General features: G+C 37.1%; 1 protein-coding gene across 1 annotated transcript in view; it reads left to right on the top strand.

Annotated features, from left to right (window-relative positions):
- Window positions 1-3,482: 3,482 nt before the first annotated feature.
- The window catches only part of LOC107690171 (storkhead-box protein 1-like), a 16,659-nt gene continuing 880 nt past the window's right edge, over window positions 3,483-19,261 (top strand). The window contains exons 1-3 of the mRNA XM_016488415.1: window positions 3,483-4,484; window positions 15,693-15,845; window positions 15,968-18,260. Of these exons, the coding sequence (XP_016343901.1) occupies window positions 4,172-4,484; window positions 15,693-15,845; window positions 15,968-18,260 (2,759 nt within the window). The 5' untranslated portion in view covers window positions 3,483-4,171. The remainder of the gene's footprint in view (window positions 4,485-15,692; window positions 15,846-15,967; window positions 18,261-19,261) is intronic.

The following is a 19,261-nucleotide window of genomic DNA, read 5'->3' as shown; positions in this document are numbered from 1 at the left end:
TTTTTGAACATTATAAATGTCTTTACTGTCACTTTTGATCAGTTTACTGTATTCTCACTGAATAGACATTACTTTCAATAAAAAAATGACTGATTTCAAACTTTTAAATGTATTACTGTATGATTTGTCCGCTTAAAATGAAGTGAAGATTTGAGACAAAGCACTGTATATATTTCTATCTACCTCATCTAACTGCATTAAAACATGTCTGGAGTCTCATAATGTTTAAATAAGACGTCTGTGCATTTTAGTGTAATCCTACACTGCACTGACCCGGATATCTCCCTCATTGATGTGAAAAGCACTAACACAGAACAGGAAGTCCAAGGGAGGCAGTTCCTGCATGGATGTAGTCACCCTGGTGCAGGGTCACTGGAAGCAGCAGGAGTCCTTTAACATGCCAGCATTCACCTAAGAAACCTCAAATACATGCTACCTTTGAAGGCATTTGGAAGGCTGACTGTTCCTTGCGGCAGTTATTTTTTTAAAACAATTTTTCATTAAAGCAAATGGAAGTCAATGACCGGACACTAGTTATGAGGTGACAGATGACACGGCACAGAAATCTGAGGCTTACATGATACGAGATATAACTTTTCCATCATCTCAGACATTCAATACACTATGTAAACCCCTAATAACAGGCATTATTAGATGCACCTGCAGTAGAGCCTGTGTATGTTCCTGTCTTGCTGTACACCCTACAATTACTCTAGCGCTTGGGTTCAAACTCTCACTCTACTGTGAACATCACCATGTTCAGGAATATGTTTGTAACAGCACCTCAAGAGTTGGGAAGAATTTTGTGTAGTATTGGACTACTTTCTGTATCTGACAACACACATCTGTGGAGTCTCTGAGCTAAATTTATCTTGACATATAATAAAATATTGGGTAACACTTTATTATAAGGTGTCCTTGTTACAGATGTGACATGTACTTACTATTATAATAACAATAAATTATGCATAATTACATGCAAGTAACCCTAAGACAAACCCTAATCTTAACTCTAACCATATAGTAAGTAGATGCAGTTAATTAATATTACTCAGTACTTAAATGTATACTTACACTGTAACAAGGACACCTTAAATTAAAGTGTAACCAAATATTGTAATAAAATCGCAATAGAATTGGCATATTGATTTATATTGTATCATTTTTCAATGTCTTGCATGTCACATAAACATATTGACTGACACGGTCTTTTTTTATTACTAAAATAATTGACCTACTACAGCCATACCAAGATGTACCAAGATGTACTTTGAAAACGCTTATTCAACCCCAGATCCTGTAGGCTGTCTACTGTCCAGTAGAAACAAAATAAAGCATTCTGAACATAACATTTGTTCAGCCAGTGCCCTGATTGGCTTAATATATGGGCAAATCTCAGAATTGGAGTCACCAGCTTACTGGAGGATAAACATAATTTCTGTAAAACTGTAAAGTGTGTTTTACTTCATTTCTATATGTCATATGGATGCTTTCAATATTTATAAGCAGTGTTGATGGTAGCTCTTCCTTGTTTTTTTTTTCATAACAAAGAAAATCACACACACGCACACAAAAATAAAATAAAATTTGCTCAGTCAAAACCTCATTTTGATGAAACACTCTACACTGATTTTTCTCTGACGTCTAATGGAATTCTTAACTGCCTTTTATACATCAGCTCACACCATAAAGTTTTAACAGGAAGCAGTGAAGAGTGTCTTTGATCTGGTTTACTGCAGGAGGGTACATGTGCACTCATAATGAAAGAGTAATGAAGGAGTCATGTTTCAGTCTGAAAAAGGAAAATCACTGTCAAAGCCAAGTACACTCTTAAAAATAAAGGTGCGTAAAAGGTTCTTCACAGCGATGCCATAGAAGAACCATTTTTGGTTCCACAAAGAACCATTCAGTCAAAGGTTCTTTAAAGAACCTTTGACTGAATGGTTCTTTGTGGAACCAAAAATGGTTATTCTATGGCATCGTGAAGCACCTTAAGAGTGTAAATGGACAAAATATGGCTCTAAGAACTTTATTTTTGCAATTTGTAAATGTTCTAACATCGCACTATAGACCATACTAAGATTTTCAAGTGTGTGTGTGTGTGTGTTTTAAATAATAGACCAACAATACTCACCAGTCCATTAGCTCTAGTGGTAATTTACTCCATTTCATCCCCCTGTGGACATCTAAACTTAACTAAAAACTAAAATCCTTCTGAAAAGATAATGAGAACATCTGTGAAGACTGGTGTTTGGAATATATGAAGAGTTCATTTGCGAAAACAGATTATTCTGTTTTTAACAATTTTATAATAACATAATAAAAAACATGAGTTATCTGTTTTCGCAAATAAACTTCATATATTAAACACACACACACGTGCACGCACACACAATGAAAATGCTTTCTCTAAAAACAGCATGTTGATTCTGGTTCTTCTGAATTCTTTGTCGGAGCATAAAAGCTTTGAATCAAACTGACCTTGGAGAAACTGGATATATACAAAGAAAATGACCAATCCTGATGTGGTTGTGGTCAGAACAGATGCTTTGACTCATGTTAAAACACAGATGCATGAAGACACAAAGTCTTATTCATTGAACATGAGGACTGGCAGGGGTCTTTAAATGCGTTGTATGGCAATCTTCCAAAGAGTGTGCGGTCATGCACCTTTAACATGATTTATGGTGGGAAGAGGGAATGTATTCTGTACATACACCGAGGAAACACTATATTCTGTTCCACTGCTAGACCTTCGCTCGCCCTATGGTCATACATACATTTCAGCCACCTTTTGATCTGTCTGTCATATGTTAGTCCTTCAGGTTTGATTTCAGTCATCTAATATGAATTTCAGATGTCAAAATTATTTATTGAATTTGTACAGGTTTCAAAATAACAGTCTGTTTATAGAAAATTGTTACATAATTCATTATATTTCAGTCTCAGCATTCAGTATTCATGCTTCTTACACTCAGCACATTACTGATGATAGTGTGATATAGGAGACATAGGAGAGAATGGGGCTAGTTGTCACAGGAAGTTGTCAAAAGAGCTATATATAACTATGTATAACTAGATTATTAAAAATAAAGGTTCTTGATTGGCATTGGTGGTTCCCATGGAACATTTCAAATGTATAAAAGGATCTTTATAGTGGAAAAAAGGTTTTTCAGATTATTAAAATGTTCTTCACACTAAGATAAAAAAATGATTATTTTAACAACTGTTCACTGAAAGGTTCTTTGGGAACAAAAATTGTTCTATGGCATCATTGCAAAAAAAGAAGAAAAAAAGAAGTCTTTTTAGAACCTTTATTTTTAAGAGTGTACAAGGTTTTTGAGTCAATTTTAATTTTGTGAAATCGGTCTTTCAAACTAAAATCCCAAATACAGCATTGTAAAAGTTGTAAAACGATTATTGGTTTCACATTCTAAATGTAAAAAAAAATCATAAAATTTATAAATTGCAATATTTGTTGGCAAGATCAATGCACTGGGTTGATATTCTATGTTGTCTTTTACATTTCATGAATTATTTAGTTGTTTTATGTTTAATGTATAATAGTGTGTTTAATGGCAGGTTCCATTGGGACTACTTTCTCCATATAGGTCTACTGTGACATTTTTGGCCAATAATTGTGGAAATATTTAAGTATTTTGTGTAACCAAAATGTAAGACAAACTGCCTTGAAATATTCACTGGAATAAAAAAAAAAGCTCCACTGTAAAATGTAAGGTAGGTAAATAGAATAATTATGTATTTTGCTCGTTTGCTGCTGAAACTGAAGCAAAATAGTTTGATAGTCACTAGGCTACTTGATGTTGTGGTGTAACGACAAAAAATATCTGCATAAAGCGCCCCATTAACCACCTATTTTCCCTGCACTGTTTGTTTACTGTAGATGCTTTTCAATGGCAGTCCAGACGCGACCACGCCCATATAATTAAAGAAGAGTTTTGATTGGTGCGCTGCTGCGCGCTTCCCCTGCGTCAGTTCGTCAGCAGCGGCGGTTGCCTTGGGAGCGTAGACACCAAAGTACACACATGCAGAGTCGAGGCGTCCTGCTCTCCAGAAATGTGACACACTACAGTCGTTGGATTAAGCAACCCGAATGATGAGGCCATATTCCTGAGACTAAATGTAGAATGAGATTCATTTGAAGGCAGAAATGTCTGTACAGCACCGCTTGGTCCAGCTGTCAGCCGCGTCGCTCGCTGTTGTTCTCAGCCGCGACGAGGACAGCGAATACAGCGCGAGCAGCACCAGAGGACAGGATGTGTTTGCGGACTTTAAATCGCAAAACTCGCGAAGCTTCTGGAATAAAAGACTCGTGAAAGCGGTGTCGGAAGTTTCCTTCCAGGGATGGCTGGAGAACTACGTGCTTCTCGTCCAAGGCAATGCCAATAACTTGGAGGTGTTGAGGGAAGCGTGGATGCGCAGGGCGCTGAGGTCGCCCAAAGGATACACTATCAAAGCAGTGGGTAGGTGATGAGCATTTGGCTGTTTGCAGGGTCGTTATGAGATGTGGAATCACTCGATCCTCTAAAGCAGGGTTCCTCAAATCTTGCCCTGGAGGGCCAATGCGCTCCAACCCTGATCAAACTCACCTACCTGTGATTTTCTAATGATCCTGAAGACATTGATTAGCATGCTCAGGTGTGTTTGATTAGGGTTAGAGCTAAACTCTGCAGGAAAGTGGATCTCGTGGGCCAGATTTGAGGATCCCTGCTCTAAAGGCTTTGTCTACAGCCCATGGTCACGCTGCAGATTTAACTAAACTTGATCAGAACCAGTGCATTACAGACGTGAGAAGGCTTGGGGTTTAACATTTGTTGATGAGTGACATGGTAAAATTTGTAAAGAACACTTTGGGCCATGTTGAATAAGGAGACATGCACGGTTGACACTTGTTTTTTTCTAATCCTGAAAATTATTATCAATTATTGTGACAATTTTTGTTGTGTTCGGATCTATTACGTTAAGTTATCTTTTAAGGCATAATCTTTAGTTATTTTTTTCTAAGATAACTAGCGAGGCTTTGTTTAAAATATAAAAATTTCTATTTGAAAACAATATATAAATGGGTCAAAGACGAAAAAGGGTTTAAGCATAAAAACAATAAGTGTAATACTGCTTTAAATTATTGTTGTTTCCCCCCCAAAAAATGTAAAAGTTTTCTGTTTAATTTAATTGCAATTTTGTTTTTGTTTTTCTGAGCAAAAAATAAATATACATTTTCCCCTGATTTACTGAAGACACCCACTAAAATGTCATTCAGTGTAACAATCTTGTCAAGCATATTTACAACAAAAATCTATGTATGACATATTAAAAGACTAATTACCTTCACCCCAAATACTAATTAGTTGTAATTTTACATTTTTAAAATTTGCCACTATCCTAGGTTTTGCCCATTTGTCAGTAAGAATATTTTACTCGGGAGACACTTTACTTGCATTTAATGTGCTTTCTATGGACATAAAATCACTTTTGTAAATTTATTTTGATGCGGACATCTTAACGTCTTTGACCCAAATACATATATTTATAAAAAAAACTTTGTCTGCATTAAGAAAGGCAAATAAAATAGGCCTAAATAAATAAATAAAAAAATAGAAATAGATAGATCGATAGATAGGCCCCTATAGACCCTCATTACTGTGTATCAAGGTCATGTGTAAAAAAAAAATCACTTATTTTGTGAAAAGGCACATTTTGTTCAAGTCAAATGGAGTAACCCTAAAGTTTATTCATATGGATGCATCAAAAAAGTTTTATCTGTTTGAAAACCTTTTTTGAAGATAATGATTCCTTTGCATTCAAAAGTACAGAAACTATAAGAGTGCATTTTACATGAAGGTTAGACCATTTGACAGTTTTAGAGTCAAAGTAGAAAATGACATAAACGTTCTCAGAAATATATGAAACCAACATGAATTTCTTAGAACTTGGCATGTGTTTTAAACTAGATTTGTAAATGATTTCTCCTTTTTATCATCTCAAAGATCCTTACTAATGTTGACAGATTTCATTAGAAAATCAAAATATAACCTTCAGTGGTGTACATGGACATTTTCCCAGCGGATCTCTATAGGGATCCACTCTATAGGAGATCCACATACTTCACTGTCCTTATGAATGCCTCTTCCTCCTCTGTCTCTCTAAAAAAGGGCCCCAGATTGTTTTTCCCAAGCTATAATAGAAAACCACATAATTTCCGTTCACTCTAGAAGGTAGCCTCTTAACCTAACCTGACCAACAATTCCCTATGAGACCTCAACATGCTTTAGGCGTAACTGTGTGCGTGCAACATAAGTGCATTATTTCCAGATGACAGGAAATATGATTTCTGGGGAGCTGTGTAACCCTGCTCTCTCCTTCTGACTCAATTCTCACTGCTCAGTTTCAGCCGAAGTGGTTAACTACCAAGAAAATGGGGCATCTTGATTTGGTGTGGCTACAAAATTCATGTTGGTTATTATTATTGTGTTTTGATTGGGGATGAAATTGTTTTCGTTGGTCACATGTTGAGGTGACAGACCGTTTGTGACAGTGTGGACTTGTGTTGCCTCAGGTGTCGCTGCTTCTGGGAGGCATCTGGTTTGCCCACTACAAACACGAAGCAGATTGTAAGAACCGTCATTTGCTCTTGCTTTCACAAGCGATGAAGGTGCATGTTAACACACTGGGTATAGTGTGTAACTAGGGCATTTTTGAGCTAGGACCACACAATTATGGGACTAGGAGAAGAGGGAGCTAAAACCCACAGCTTTTTTCACTTGTTTCATTTTCAATCGGAAATTGGAAGCACACTCTCACACATATTAAAAAAAAAAATGTTAAGACCTCAGGTCAGGTTGGGAGCTGTGGGGACATAGGCCCAGACCCAGTGTCTTTTGTAATTTATTATCCATTCACTAAAGCCCTTAGCGTTGAGTTATGTCCTGTCCAGTTTGTCCACCAACTGGGTTTATAGCTTGGCCACTGGAGCCGATGTCCCTTGTTTCATTCTCAGGGTGGTACCATAGAGTTGTTTTATTGTTGTCTGGAGACGGCGCCAGGATATTGTGTTGGCAATGATTTGGGTATGGTTTGATGAAAGTATTGAAATGATATATAACTGTAAATAAGTTAATACGGTCATTGGGAAGTAGCACCTCCAAGAGCTTTTTTTAAACATTGCTTTAGAAGTGACACACTTTAAGTACTTTGAATACTTTCAGTGTTTTTCTAGGCCTGTGTTTAGTAAGCAGGAAAGGGTTAGTGGCTGTGATTAGCCATCAACAGATGGGATGATGAATGAGCCTGCCTCCCTCTCTGTCCTCTTGATTATCATTATACATTAAGTGAAAAGACGGATTGTTCATGGGGTCTGCTGTGCTTTTTTAGCCTCTTGCTCATGATACTCATTGACCTTTTCAGCTCAGATTTTTAGGCTTGTGACTTTTGTGTGCTCTTTAAAACTTAATAAATACATTTATATTGATTTAGACCACTATTTTCATGACTTGTTAGTTAAAAAAAAGATAAATCTGTCGTCATTTGCCCACCTTCATGTCTTTCCAAACCCACATGCCCTTATTGTATAATTATAAATGGAGCACAAAATATTCACCTCCAAAGTTTTTATGTAGCCTGCATCTGTCCATATCCAAAAATGGCACGTTGTTTGAGCCAAAACGGGAATAGAACGTAACAGTTTCTGGATGCAGATATGGTTAATTTGTTCTGTCAAAGCTATTTTATGACTAATACGTTTTTGGAATATAGTGTACAGGTCAAATTAACTTCTTTTATGATATTTTAATTATTTATTACTTTTATGATATTTTTATTTTTATGAGTTTTTATTTTATTTTTGATGTTTGTGTTTTTTTTTTTGACAGCCTCTGATTACTATGAACAGCCATTTTTTTGGGAAGAGGAGCGTAAAGATGGCATGTTCCATGGAAATAATAACAGTATACGGGGTCGGGTTGGGAATGGCAAAAGGATGAGAAAATCTTGAAACAATTGTCTTTTTTTTTGGGCAAACTATCCCTTTAAGTTTTGAAGAAACTTCAAGAAAATTAAATGTGTGGAAACGGTTCAAACACTTCTGTCTCTGGCCGGTGGCCTTGATCTATAGAGAATTCTTCATGCATCATTGATCAGTGAAGCTGATTAGAATTGGAGGCGTAGGAATAATGTGCACTGAACTACAGAAGTGACTGTAAAAATCATTTGCAGAAACAAGAAATTCAAGGCTGCCTTACCCTTGTCCGCCTGTCTGTTGAAATCTGAGGTGCTTACAATGGCTGTCTGAAGTCTCTGCATTATTGAGGAGCTGTGGATCATGCCGTCACACTCAGAGGCGTATAACATCTAAGTTCTAATGAGGTGTTCAGTAATGTTGAGCACAATTAACCTCACTGATATTTTCAAAAACATTCTATGCCATCTGGTTTAACTTAAGTTTTTATCAGCTGGACCATGTTTGTTAGTGCACATTTCTGCTATCTTCATACCTAACTGTGAAAATATACATGTGCCTCTACCAAAGTAACCTGATTTGTTGGAGGTTTATGCAATGTAGACTACATCTCTCAGATCTCAGCTCATTAGCCGTGACATGGTCTCTTTTATCCTGAGGTCAACACCCCGTGGTTCTCATGCATTGAAAGCTGCCCTCTTGGTTAACAAGGCACCAGAGGTCATTGCTCCCTAGAGCTTTTCTCAAAGATGTCATTGCTGACCACAACACTTCCAGGTGTGCACCGTAAACAGAAGAGGCACAGTTCACCCAACGTGTTTGTAAAATAATTAATTTTTTCTTATTCACAGGAAAGCATATCTTTCTTTAACTTGAGGAAAAACCTAATAAAAGCAAGAACGAAATTTGCTTACACATAAAAAACTATTGTAAGATTAGCATACGATATCATCACAAGCAGATACTCAAGGATAAATAATAAGTAATAGAATAATCCATGTGTGTAGTTACACAGAAAACTATTATAATGTAATAAATTACATAAAAATGGCATGCAGTATCATCACAAGCAGAGAATGCAGGATAAACATGTGGGTTGTTTATTTTTTTTAATGGACACATAAAGAGCTACTGTAATTTTGGACTTTAATTTAATAAGAATTTAATTTAACTTTCATTACAGCCAGAGATTCCAGGATAAACATGTCAGGTATGTTTATTTATTTAAAAGCTTTTTTAAAGCAAATTATCTAATCCATGTGGCCAGAATAAAAGAGAGACATATGCGGTGTACATGCCCAGTTCTGGAAGATAAAGGTGGAGCTGGATCAGGTTTCTAAGAAAGCAACCAATGGAATGTTTTCCAAGATAACCAAACACCCAAACCAAAGTCTGCCACAAGCAGCCAGCCATGTGTATTTCTTTCAGACTTCTCCATTTTTCACCCATTGAAATTGTGTATCCTTTATCCATCAGTGTAGTTAGACAGCCCTGACATGACGCTCTTGTCCTCAAACACTCTCTCTCATAGAGCTCTTCTCTGTCCTTCTGTCTGCTGAAGCTAATTTCACGTTGAAAAAATTCATCTCTTCCTGTGACTCCAATTATCTCAACATCCAAAAATTCAAGCTGTCCATCCAAATGCTGTCCAAACACCACACAAGACTTCTTATTTTCAGCTTGAGAACTCACTATTTGTTTTGAACACATGTGAGTGTGTGTTGGCATGTATATGTGCCTGTCTGTGGGTTTTTTCTATGTGCATGAGTGGTGTGGAGATATTTCGTCATGTCTCCTTGAACATAGCTGACATGGATTTCCCTTATCAGTCCTAATAGAATGGCATCATATTACATATTTGAGAATCTGACCTTTGTCTTAAAGTATGTTATATACTGTTTTGCAGCATCCTTTTCCCATTACACAGGAAGTGAATCCTTGATGAAATCTGAGCTGGATGACATATTTATGTAGTTCACAGCCAGGTGGAGATCTAGGCCAGTACAAACAAATGAAAAGTGAAATGAAAAGGTTATCCTGCTCTCCTACCATTAAGCATTGCAGCTAATGTGTTTGCAATTAGAGGACAGGTCTTCCCTCATATGTCCATTCCTCTCACTAAATAATGCATTTCCTTTCCAAAAATGATGTAAATAGTGTATTCTCGAGTAGACCTGACCTGACTAATCCATTTCCATGCTCCTACGTAATTGAAATCAAGATATTGTAACAAAGCTTTTGGCATTAAAGCTGTTGCAGCTTAGATTAAGCTTCACTATATGTGCAGGGCCTCCAAATATAAGGTTAACAAACCCAAAATCTGATGTAGAAAATAAATAGTTCTCATCTGGTGGAAATTACAAGCATGGAACTTGATTAGCGGTGTAAGAATGCAGTAAACTGTGGCTCCTTTAACTTCTAATATAGAGACTAGTATTAAACACCTTATCTCTTCAAGCTAATAATTATTGAGGAATAACGAAGAGTTTATAATAGACACAGACCATCAAGAGGAATTTTTGGCAGTAGATTTAGCATTTAATTTTACTTGATTATGTATTATATATTATTACGTGTAATAATACTTGATTATGTATTTGAATTAATCACAAATTTGCATGCTTTTGAGGGAATATACACTACTGTTTAAAAGTTTGGGGTCAAGAGGTTTTTTTTCTTAATGTTTTTGAAATAAATCTTTTAAGCTCACCAAGGCTGCTTTTATTTAATCAAAAATACAGTAATACTGTGAAATATTATTACAATTTAAAATGACTGTTTTCTATTTTTATATATTTTAAAATGTAATTTATTCCTGTGATGGCAAAGCTGAATTTTTAGCAGTAATTAATCCTAATATCCTGATTTGGTGCTCAAGAAATATTTATTATTATCAGTACTGAAAAGACTTGCTTAATATTTTTGTGGAAACCGTAATAAAGTTTTTTCTGGATTCTCTGATGAATAGAAAGTTCAAAAGAACAGGATTTATTTGAAATATAAATCTTTTGTAACATTTAAACACTTTTGTAACACAAATTTTACTGCCACTTTTGATCGATTTAGGCTAATCCTTGCTCAATAACAATATTCAGTTCTTAAACAAAATCATACTGACCTGCAAACTTTTGAATGGTAGTGTAGACATTGTTATTCCAAACACATCACTTTTCATGCTATATGATATTTGTTAATCTTGGTCTATTGACCAAAGGTCTAAGAACATTTGCTTTTCCTGTGGCAGGTAACATGGCCTATTTTTGTATGAACTTCAAAAGGGTCCCTAGTCTTTTAGCTTGAAACCTGAGAGATGCTGCCAATTGATAATGACCTCCTTTCAGTAGACCTGATACAACATGCTATGTACAAAACATTATTCTCTTCAATACAGGACAGCGAGCTGGTGGGGCTTTCAGAACCTGTTTATATGAGAGTCTTTGTGACTTCTCACAAAGTCAAAATATTGGTTTAGTCACTCGTTTTCGTTGTACGTTGTGAGTTTGTCAGTGTCCATCACTGAAATGGCTGTATGATGATAAAGTACCTACTAATCACATACCATTTGTTCAAAATGACAGCATAAACGTGGAGACATATTTTGTCAGCATTGTTATCAGCGTGAAGCAGTTTCTTCTGCTTCTGTTAATGAGTACACAAGTCCACGTGTGTGGAATGTAATCATGAAGAATGTAAACATTGTAAAATGGCTTTTTAATCAGTCTAACAAACCAGCAAGAGTTCATCCATCATGCCTGTGTGGGAGGATTGGTAGAAGAACTTCATTTTTCCCTTGGAACATTTGACATGGTTAACATTTAAGACAGGTGTTTCATTTCAAAACTACACCAGACACATTCTGTGAGAGGTGTGTTAACTATCAAGAATGTTTGTGAGTGGCTGAAAGGGATAAAAGTTTAGGGCCTCTTTGGATTTATAGGCCTTTTTAACATGGCAGGCAAAGCATTGTAAAACCTTCATAGTAAAAGGTGTGACCAGGAACCCTACAGCTACTAATGACAGCACAAAAACATTTTAATTAGTCCACCAACAACATGCAAAACTGAAAAAGCAAAGACTGAAATGAAAGTGTGCAACATATGACTCTGCTTACTTCATTGTTTTTCGTGTTAATCGAGCATCCCAGCATTAGGGCCAGTGACTGGCATGATCTGAAGGGAGGTCTGAAGGCATGAACGCTTACTGGGATTAATGTTTCATTTCCCAGGGGAAGAACTCAAAGGAGAACTCAACCATCTCCACAGAAGCTTTAACTGTTATGTATCTGAGGCATAGATGCATCGCCCTGTTTTTGACCTCTGTGTGAAAATGTAATCATGCATGCATAATTTGTTTGGCGGTAAAAGAGTTGAAGTGATGTTATGATAGAGTATCGTGTTTCAGGTGCATTTTAAGAGGGCGTTTTAGGAGGTTGGGGCTCGGTCTTTTAAAGTACCTCATAACTTTCAGGTGGCTATGGGGCATGTCTGCAGATCTGAAAGACAGTGTGGTGCATGGATGTGCATGTTTCTCTTTGCAAGTTGCTTTTAAGAGTCAAAGTTTTAATGTGAAGAACTTGTGTATTTTTTATGTGAATAAGATATATCTTTTTCTAAATCAAACATATACTCATTTCCATTGAGAAGTCTACTAAAGTCAAAGTGTGCTTGACGTTTGTACCATTCGCTCTATCCAGTTTCCTTGAATCATGAATTTGTCTTAAAAAAAGTCTTAAAAAATGCCTCTTGACTTTCTAAGGTCATTCAGACATTTTTATCACTGAGCAAAGGCCACAAAAATGTCCAAATAATTGGGCTTTCAAAACATGTAATATATTGTTTCCACCATATGTTACCTATTTCTTGGTCAGGTTAACCACAGATAACCCCTATATAATGCAGGACTTTCTTTAGTGTTGAGATGGCTTTGTAAAAGGTATGTTTTATAGTAAACTATAAAATTTTTCTTGATTTTGTCAATATGTCAAAATGTTTAAAACCTAATTAAATCTTCAGTGCACTTTTATTAATTTGGCCTTTGAGCACTTTTAATGTATGACACCTAGAAAAGCACATGATTTCAGCCACCCATGAAGCACAGAATTCCTCAGAGGCAGGAAGTTGCCTGTAGGGGGTTAAACAACATGTGTGGCATTATCAAGTTACCTTTAATTCATTTTCTTTTTCCCGCCTTCTTTCACTTCAGTTCACTGTGTATTTTTGTTGTTTCAGCCACTTAAGGTGGTTCAGAGCGGATAATGTAAGTAATGGTTACAGCTGTGACAAGGACTGAACCTTACCGCTTTCAAATCTTGTATTTATTAGTACAAGCACATGGGCACTGAAGAGCACCTTATATGTGGTGTATACGTGTGTTGCTTGAATCAACAGAGCACTTGCACGTTAATTACCTCTGTGGTTTCATTCTGTGAAGTTTGACGCCCATAGCTGACCAGGTTGTTTTTAACAGAATCTCGAACAATAATTAAATTGTTTTGGATAACCCTGTCTGCTTCTTGACATGAAAAGGCACACTTTTATTTATTTCCTTTTTTGTATGTAAAATTTGTAAATACAAACCAATTATCAAAACTGAAATAAAAATATAAAAATGCAATTATTGGTATTTTTCTAAAAGATTTTATAAACTCAGTCCTAAAAAAATGGACCAACTTTGATAATCAGCACTTAAAGTTGATTATCAAATATTTGTGTGGATAGATTAGCCTATATAGATTTTCCCATTAAACAATAATACAATATTATTAAATATAGCTATAAAGGATAAGGATATTGCAGTATTTTGTGGATCTTGTAGATCACATGACTGTAGCAATTGTAATGTCTACAAATATTTAATAATATATTTTTATTTTAAATTATGTTTTGTTTTCCATATTTTATGTCTAATTTATGATTGTCTTTATTTACTATTTATTTATTGTGTGGTCAAGTGATCTCATGGCCTTGTTTGTCACTTCAGTATCATGAAAGTGGCCTGCTATGACCTGTGTGATGAGCGGCAAGAGCTGTAGGGTAATGTGATAAAGACAAAATGGGTATTTGAGTAGCCATGCACAAGACATTCACATGTGATTTTCAAATCTTGTTTACTATAATTAATTTATGCTTAAACGTCAACCACTGGTTATTTTTTAAATATTCATTTGTAATTTGTAAATTAAGAAACTAGTCCCACTCCCTTTCTACATCTTCCTTGCCGCTGTTTGCAGTGTGACATGGCTGCCATGGTATCTGGTGAGGTATTCCTGTGACAAAAGTCTTAATGTTGTCAGAACAGCCTCATGATACAATGAGCCCTGAGTGTTTCCCTGGAGAGAGGAATTAAGGGTACATGTGTCCTTAGTAACAACCACTTGCCCACGTTAGCTCAATTGATTCTGGAACTCTCAATTGTTGTGCAAAACATTTCCCGCTTTCTCTCTGAAAAGAATATTTGAACTGACTTACTCCTAAAAAGATGTTTATGGTAAAATTCAAGACATTTTCTAGCATTGTTTCTGCAGTTAAACATCTGAACAATTATATACAGCCGAAGGACAACCTAAGGATGTTCTGTTCCCACATTCACACCACTTCCCTGAAAATTAAAGAAGAAGACAAGGATTGATTTATCAAGTGCATGCATCAGTCTTTCCTCTTTTTACACCTCTCAAACTACATGTGGTCAGAGACCTTAGACAGGATGTTTCCTGTTTGAGACCCTAGACAGGATGTTTTTCCCACGGAAAACAGTGTCAAAAGTGGAAGGCGATGTTTCAGCTTACTATTATTTCTGGGCTCCCCTACAACAAAGGAGAATGGATTAGTTGCTAAGCATGCAGAAAGTCAGACATTTAATGTGAACTAGCAGATGAATGAAGCTAAAAGTGCAGGTCAGGAATATGAGTGGCTACTTGTAAAACTGACGATGCCTCTTTCATTTACTTTTGCATATATAAAACTAGTAATGCAGTAACAAGTATATTTTGTTTTACAAACATGTGATTTGATTTATTTTTTATTATTATTTTCTTAATTGTGTAAATAGGAATTCTATAGCCAGTAGACACTGGCAATAACAAGTGGTCCAAGTATGTGAGGGTCACAATTGTTTACAATAGTGCTTGCAGAAAGCAAAAAGAGGCACACAAAAAAGGCCTCTGGCAGTAGATATATGGCAAAAAATAAATAAATAAACATGAAGGATTGAACATTCACTGACTCACTATATGTGATGTTTTTTCACCTATATGTTCTTACTACATTATGTGTTATGACAAAATATGATACGCTGTATATGAATCAACCAATAACATTTAATGTCTAACCAGTACTTGCCTACTTGTGGAAATACCGTGAAACAAGCAACCTATGCTTTAGGACACATAAGTGATAGAGCTCTTCATTAACGAAGACACTTTGTTTGAATGTAAACGTTAAAAAAAATTCCAGGCTTTAGAAGAATCAAGTAAAATTAAAAATCATTAAAATGAATCAGTAAAATCAGTAAAATCATTCCATCTCATTTCCGATTAAAATTTAGTCCTCTGTGGATTTTAGGATTTGTTGTTTTCTATCAGTCTCATGGTATATTTAAGAGCCTCTTTATCCATTAAAGAATATTTTATAATCTATTATGTGTAAAAATGTATATAAAATACATCTTTTAAATTTCACTGACTTCAACTGACCATGTTCTATATATTTTTTTTTCACAGGTGATCTGTCCCCTGTGCAGATGTCACCAATTTCCCAGTCTCAGTTTATTCCACTGTCTGAAATACTGTGCTCAGTCATATCGGACATGAATGCCGCAAATGTGGTTGTTAATCAGGAAGCATTGATCAATCACATGATGAAAGCACACCCAGGTAACACAATATTACGCCATGTTTCACTTTACTGTGCTTACTTGTACACTACCTTATTACATTTTTATTTTAATTCATATTCATTATGAAACTGCTATATTCACACAAATAATATGTTTCAGGAATGACCATTCCCACTCAAGACATCCTGTACAGTGCTCTGGGAGCTCTTATCAAGGAGAGGAAGATCTATCACACTGGTGAGGGCTACTTTGTAGTCACCCCTCAAACATACTTCATTACCAACAATATGGTGAAAGAGAGGAATTGGTGGAGTGCTGGCGACAATGACCTGCCATCACCTCCTCCCATCACGTACCTGGTGAGCAATGAGAGCTGCATGGACACCTCTACTGAGGTTCCTGTCATGGCCCACTGTAAGTCCTGTAGCTGCTTCACCTCTCCGTCCATTGTACCTCCATCTGTCCAAGATCACCAATCCATCGGCATCAGTGAGTGCACTGGAAAAAGCCTCAAGTGGCCCAAAGAACACAAACCTTCCATTCAGCACCAGTCCACATCTACGGCAGACTACCAGGCCAGTGAGATTAGTAAATCCACCAACACAAGCTGCAAGGACAAGGAGAAAGCTGGACGCAAATTTGGCCTTAACCTCTTCCGACGAAACACGGGTAAGAAGGAGAACAAGTCGAATAAAGAATATGCCACATTCTCTGGACAATTCCCACCGGAGGAATGGCCTGTCAGGGATGAGGATGACTTAAACAACCTCCCCAGAGATCTAGAACATGCCATCATCAAACGGATCAACCCAGATCTGACAGTTGACAATCTAGTAAAACACACGGTTCTTATGAAGAAGCTTGAGGAGAAAGCTGAGAAAGCAATGGAGAAAGCTGTGGACAAGGGCATTTCCACTGAAGCTCTTCTGTCTAAGCAGAGGCATCATACCTCAAAGCCTGTGGGGAAGAAATCAGCCCCTAGAGCTACTCGCAGCAGGAGAAGAGGACCTACATCCAAAGAGAAACAAAGGGCAAAGTGTAAAACCTTGCAATGTGCTGAAGATTTAGAGGCAGATGATCAAATTCTACCTCACCTCAGAGCAGAGTTTGCTTTGGATGAACCTGACAATCAGGAAGAAAGTACCAGTCTGAATCCAAAATGTGTCTACAAGAAACGGATAGACAACCCGTTTCTGGAATTGCCAGGAAGAGATGTGGAAACAAACATCAGCCATAAAAAACAAAGGAGGAGAGAAGCCAAGATTCCAACCTCCGGACACCGGGAAAGACCAGGTCACAGGCCAAAGTCCTGGGATCCTCACCGGGCCAAAGCAATCAATGACAGCGTGGAGAAATCTCACACACTGAAGGACGCAGCCTGTGAACAGCTCCATGAATGTGCACCGAATGTAGACTCCACCCTGGATGTTCAACCAGTTCAAGAGCTTTGCGGAGATTACAGCTTGGCTTACCCTGAGAGCAGCACTTTGAGGATAGAGGACAAAATTAAGCTGAGAGAGAATAAAGTCCGAAACAGGGAGTTCAGAAATGGCAGAGTAAGAGAAATTAAACGTCAGGGTGGAGACTTGAGACATGTTCCTGACCAAAAGAACATTGTAGATCATGCTACACATTGTGATACAACAGAAGTACCCCTCTCATGGCCTAAACCTACAATTCAACGTAGACTTTCCCTACATCTACTTAACAGTAAAGAAGAGTCTCATCATCGTCCTGATCTGCTGTCCTCACACCAGCAAATTGGCAATATAACTAGCCATCAGCTGTCAGATGGTCAAACACTGGACAGAAACACAAGCCAGACTGAGAGTGAAGTTTATACAGATGATGAATATCACAGCTATCAAAAGACAGTGGAGGATGAGGATGGATGTAACTCTGTCTGCCTGAATGAGGAATGCGTTCTTGACTGTGAGGTATCACAGACCGGCACAGCTCATTGCCATGAGCCTGTATGTGCAGATGGTGGTTGGGATAAACATTTCGTAGAGGAACATGCTCATCGAAAACCCACCAGAACCACATACAGGTCGCATGAGTACAGGTGGCAGTCTTCTAATCACCAGATCCTTCAGAAAGGTGTTAACTCCAAACAAGAAATCCAGGGTCTGAGGAAAAGACCACAAGAATCCAGTTTGGCAGATGATGAACATACCAAAACCCTGGAAAGCAGCATTTTTGACTACTGTCAGACAAGCGAAGTGGAGTCCGATTCTGAGACCATACATAAATCTGCAGATGAAGCAGAAGCTGGCAAATCTAACCACTGGATCTGTCACCCAGAATTAAAAGACTGCCATCAGAGAACAAATGAGACATCTGAGGATGCTGGCAACTTCAGTGCAAGCCTAAATGGCCCTACAGGGACCTGTGCAGGAGAAACCACAGAGAGTCAGAGTTACACAGCTGATAGTGGGATTGACTCTCCAAGGTTAGTCTGAGGTCGTTTATGTGCATTTGATACATAAACATAATCACTTAAAGGGATAGTTCACCCAAAAATGAAAATTGTCAATAATTTCTCACTCTCATATCGTTCCAAACCCATAAGATCTTCGTTCATTTTCGGAACACAAACACCGGCTCCAGTGTCAGCCAGCACCACACGCATGCGTCGTGTACTCTCGTAAATGAGCGTCAAAGATTGACACAGAAGAGAAGAAATTGTTGAATTATTTGCGCACAAAAAGTATTCTCAAAGTTTCATAACTTTACAGTTGAACCACTGATGTCACATGGACTGTTTTATCGATGTCCTTACTGCCTTTCTGGGCCTTGAACATTTTAGTTGCGTTGCTGTCTATGGAGGGTCATAAAGCTCTCGGATTTCATCAAAAATATCTTAATTTGTGTTCCAAGATGAACAAAGGTCTTACGGGTTTGGAACGACATAAAGGTGAGTAATTAATGACAGAATTTTCATTTTTGGGTGAACTATCCCTTTAATGTTTTCTACAATTGAAAGATCTACTTAAAGCTGCAGTCCGTAAGTTTTGCCTCTTTGTCGCCATCTCTGTTTGAAAACCTGCAATTGCATCTGTTTGCGGAATTATCTTCCTTGCGTGGGTTATGCACCGGCACGGCTCCAGCGCGGATGAATCTAATGTTTTGAGCAGTATGTATGGCTGTCAGTCACTGTGTGGATATTTACTGTACTTCGAAATCACAGATTCTAGCCTACGTCTTGGAATATATGACTCAAATAAGAATTTTCACCGGATATTGTCATCTGAAATAGTAAGTAACAAAAGTAAGTAACAAGTCTACCACGTTTGTTCTGACCAACTGAGGAAAAAAGCATTACAATAAATCACGCTACCAATGGTGATTTAATCTAAAGATCGGTTAGTTCATATCTCATCAAACCGTGCAAATTATTATTATTGTTATACTTTATTCTCAAATTATTAATGTTAACAACATCAGCATTGC

This window comes from Sinocyclocheilus anshuiensis, unplaced genomic scaffold (genome assembly GCF_001515605.1).
Source record: "Sinocyclocheilus anshuiensis isolate Anshui unplaced genomic scaffold, SAMN03320099.WGS_v1.1 scaffold1581, whole genome shotgun sequence".
NCBI classification, from domain to species: domain Eukaryota; kingdom Metazoa; phylum Chordata; class Actinopteri; order Cypriniformes; family Cyprinidae; genus Sinocyclocheilus; species Sinocyclocheilus anshuiensis.
Note: the sequence above shows the minus strand (reverse complement) of the source record. Positions and strands in the feature narration are given on the sequence as shown.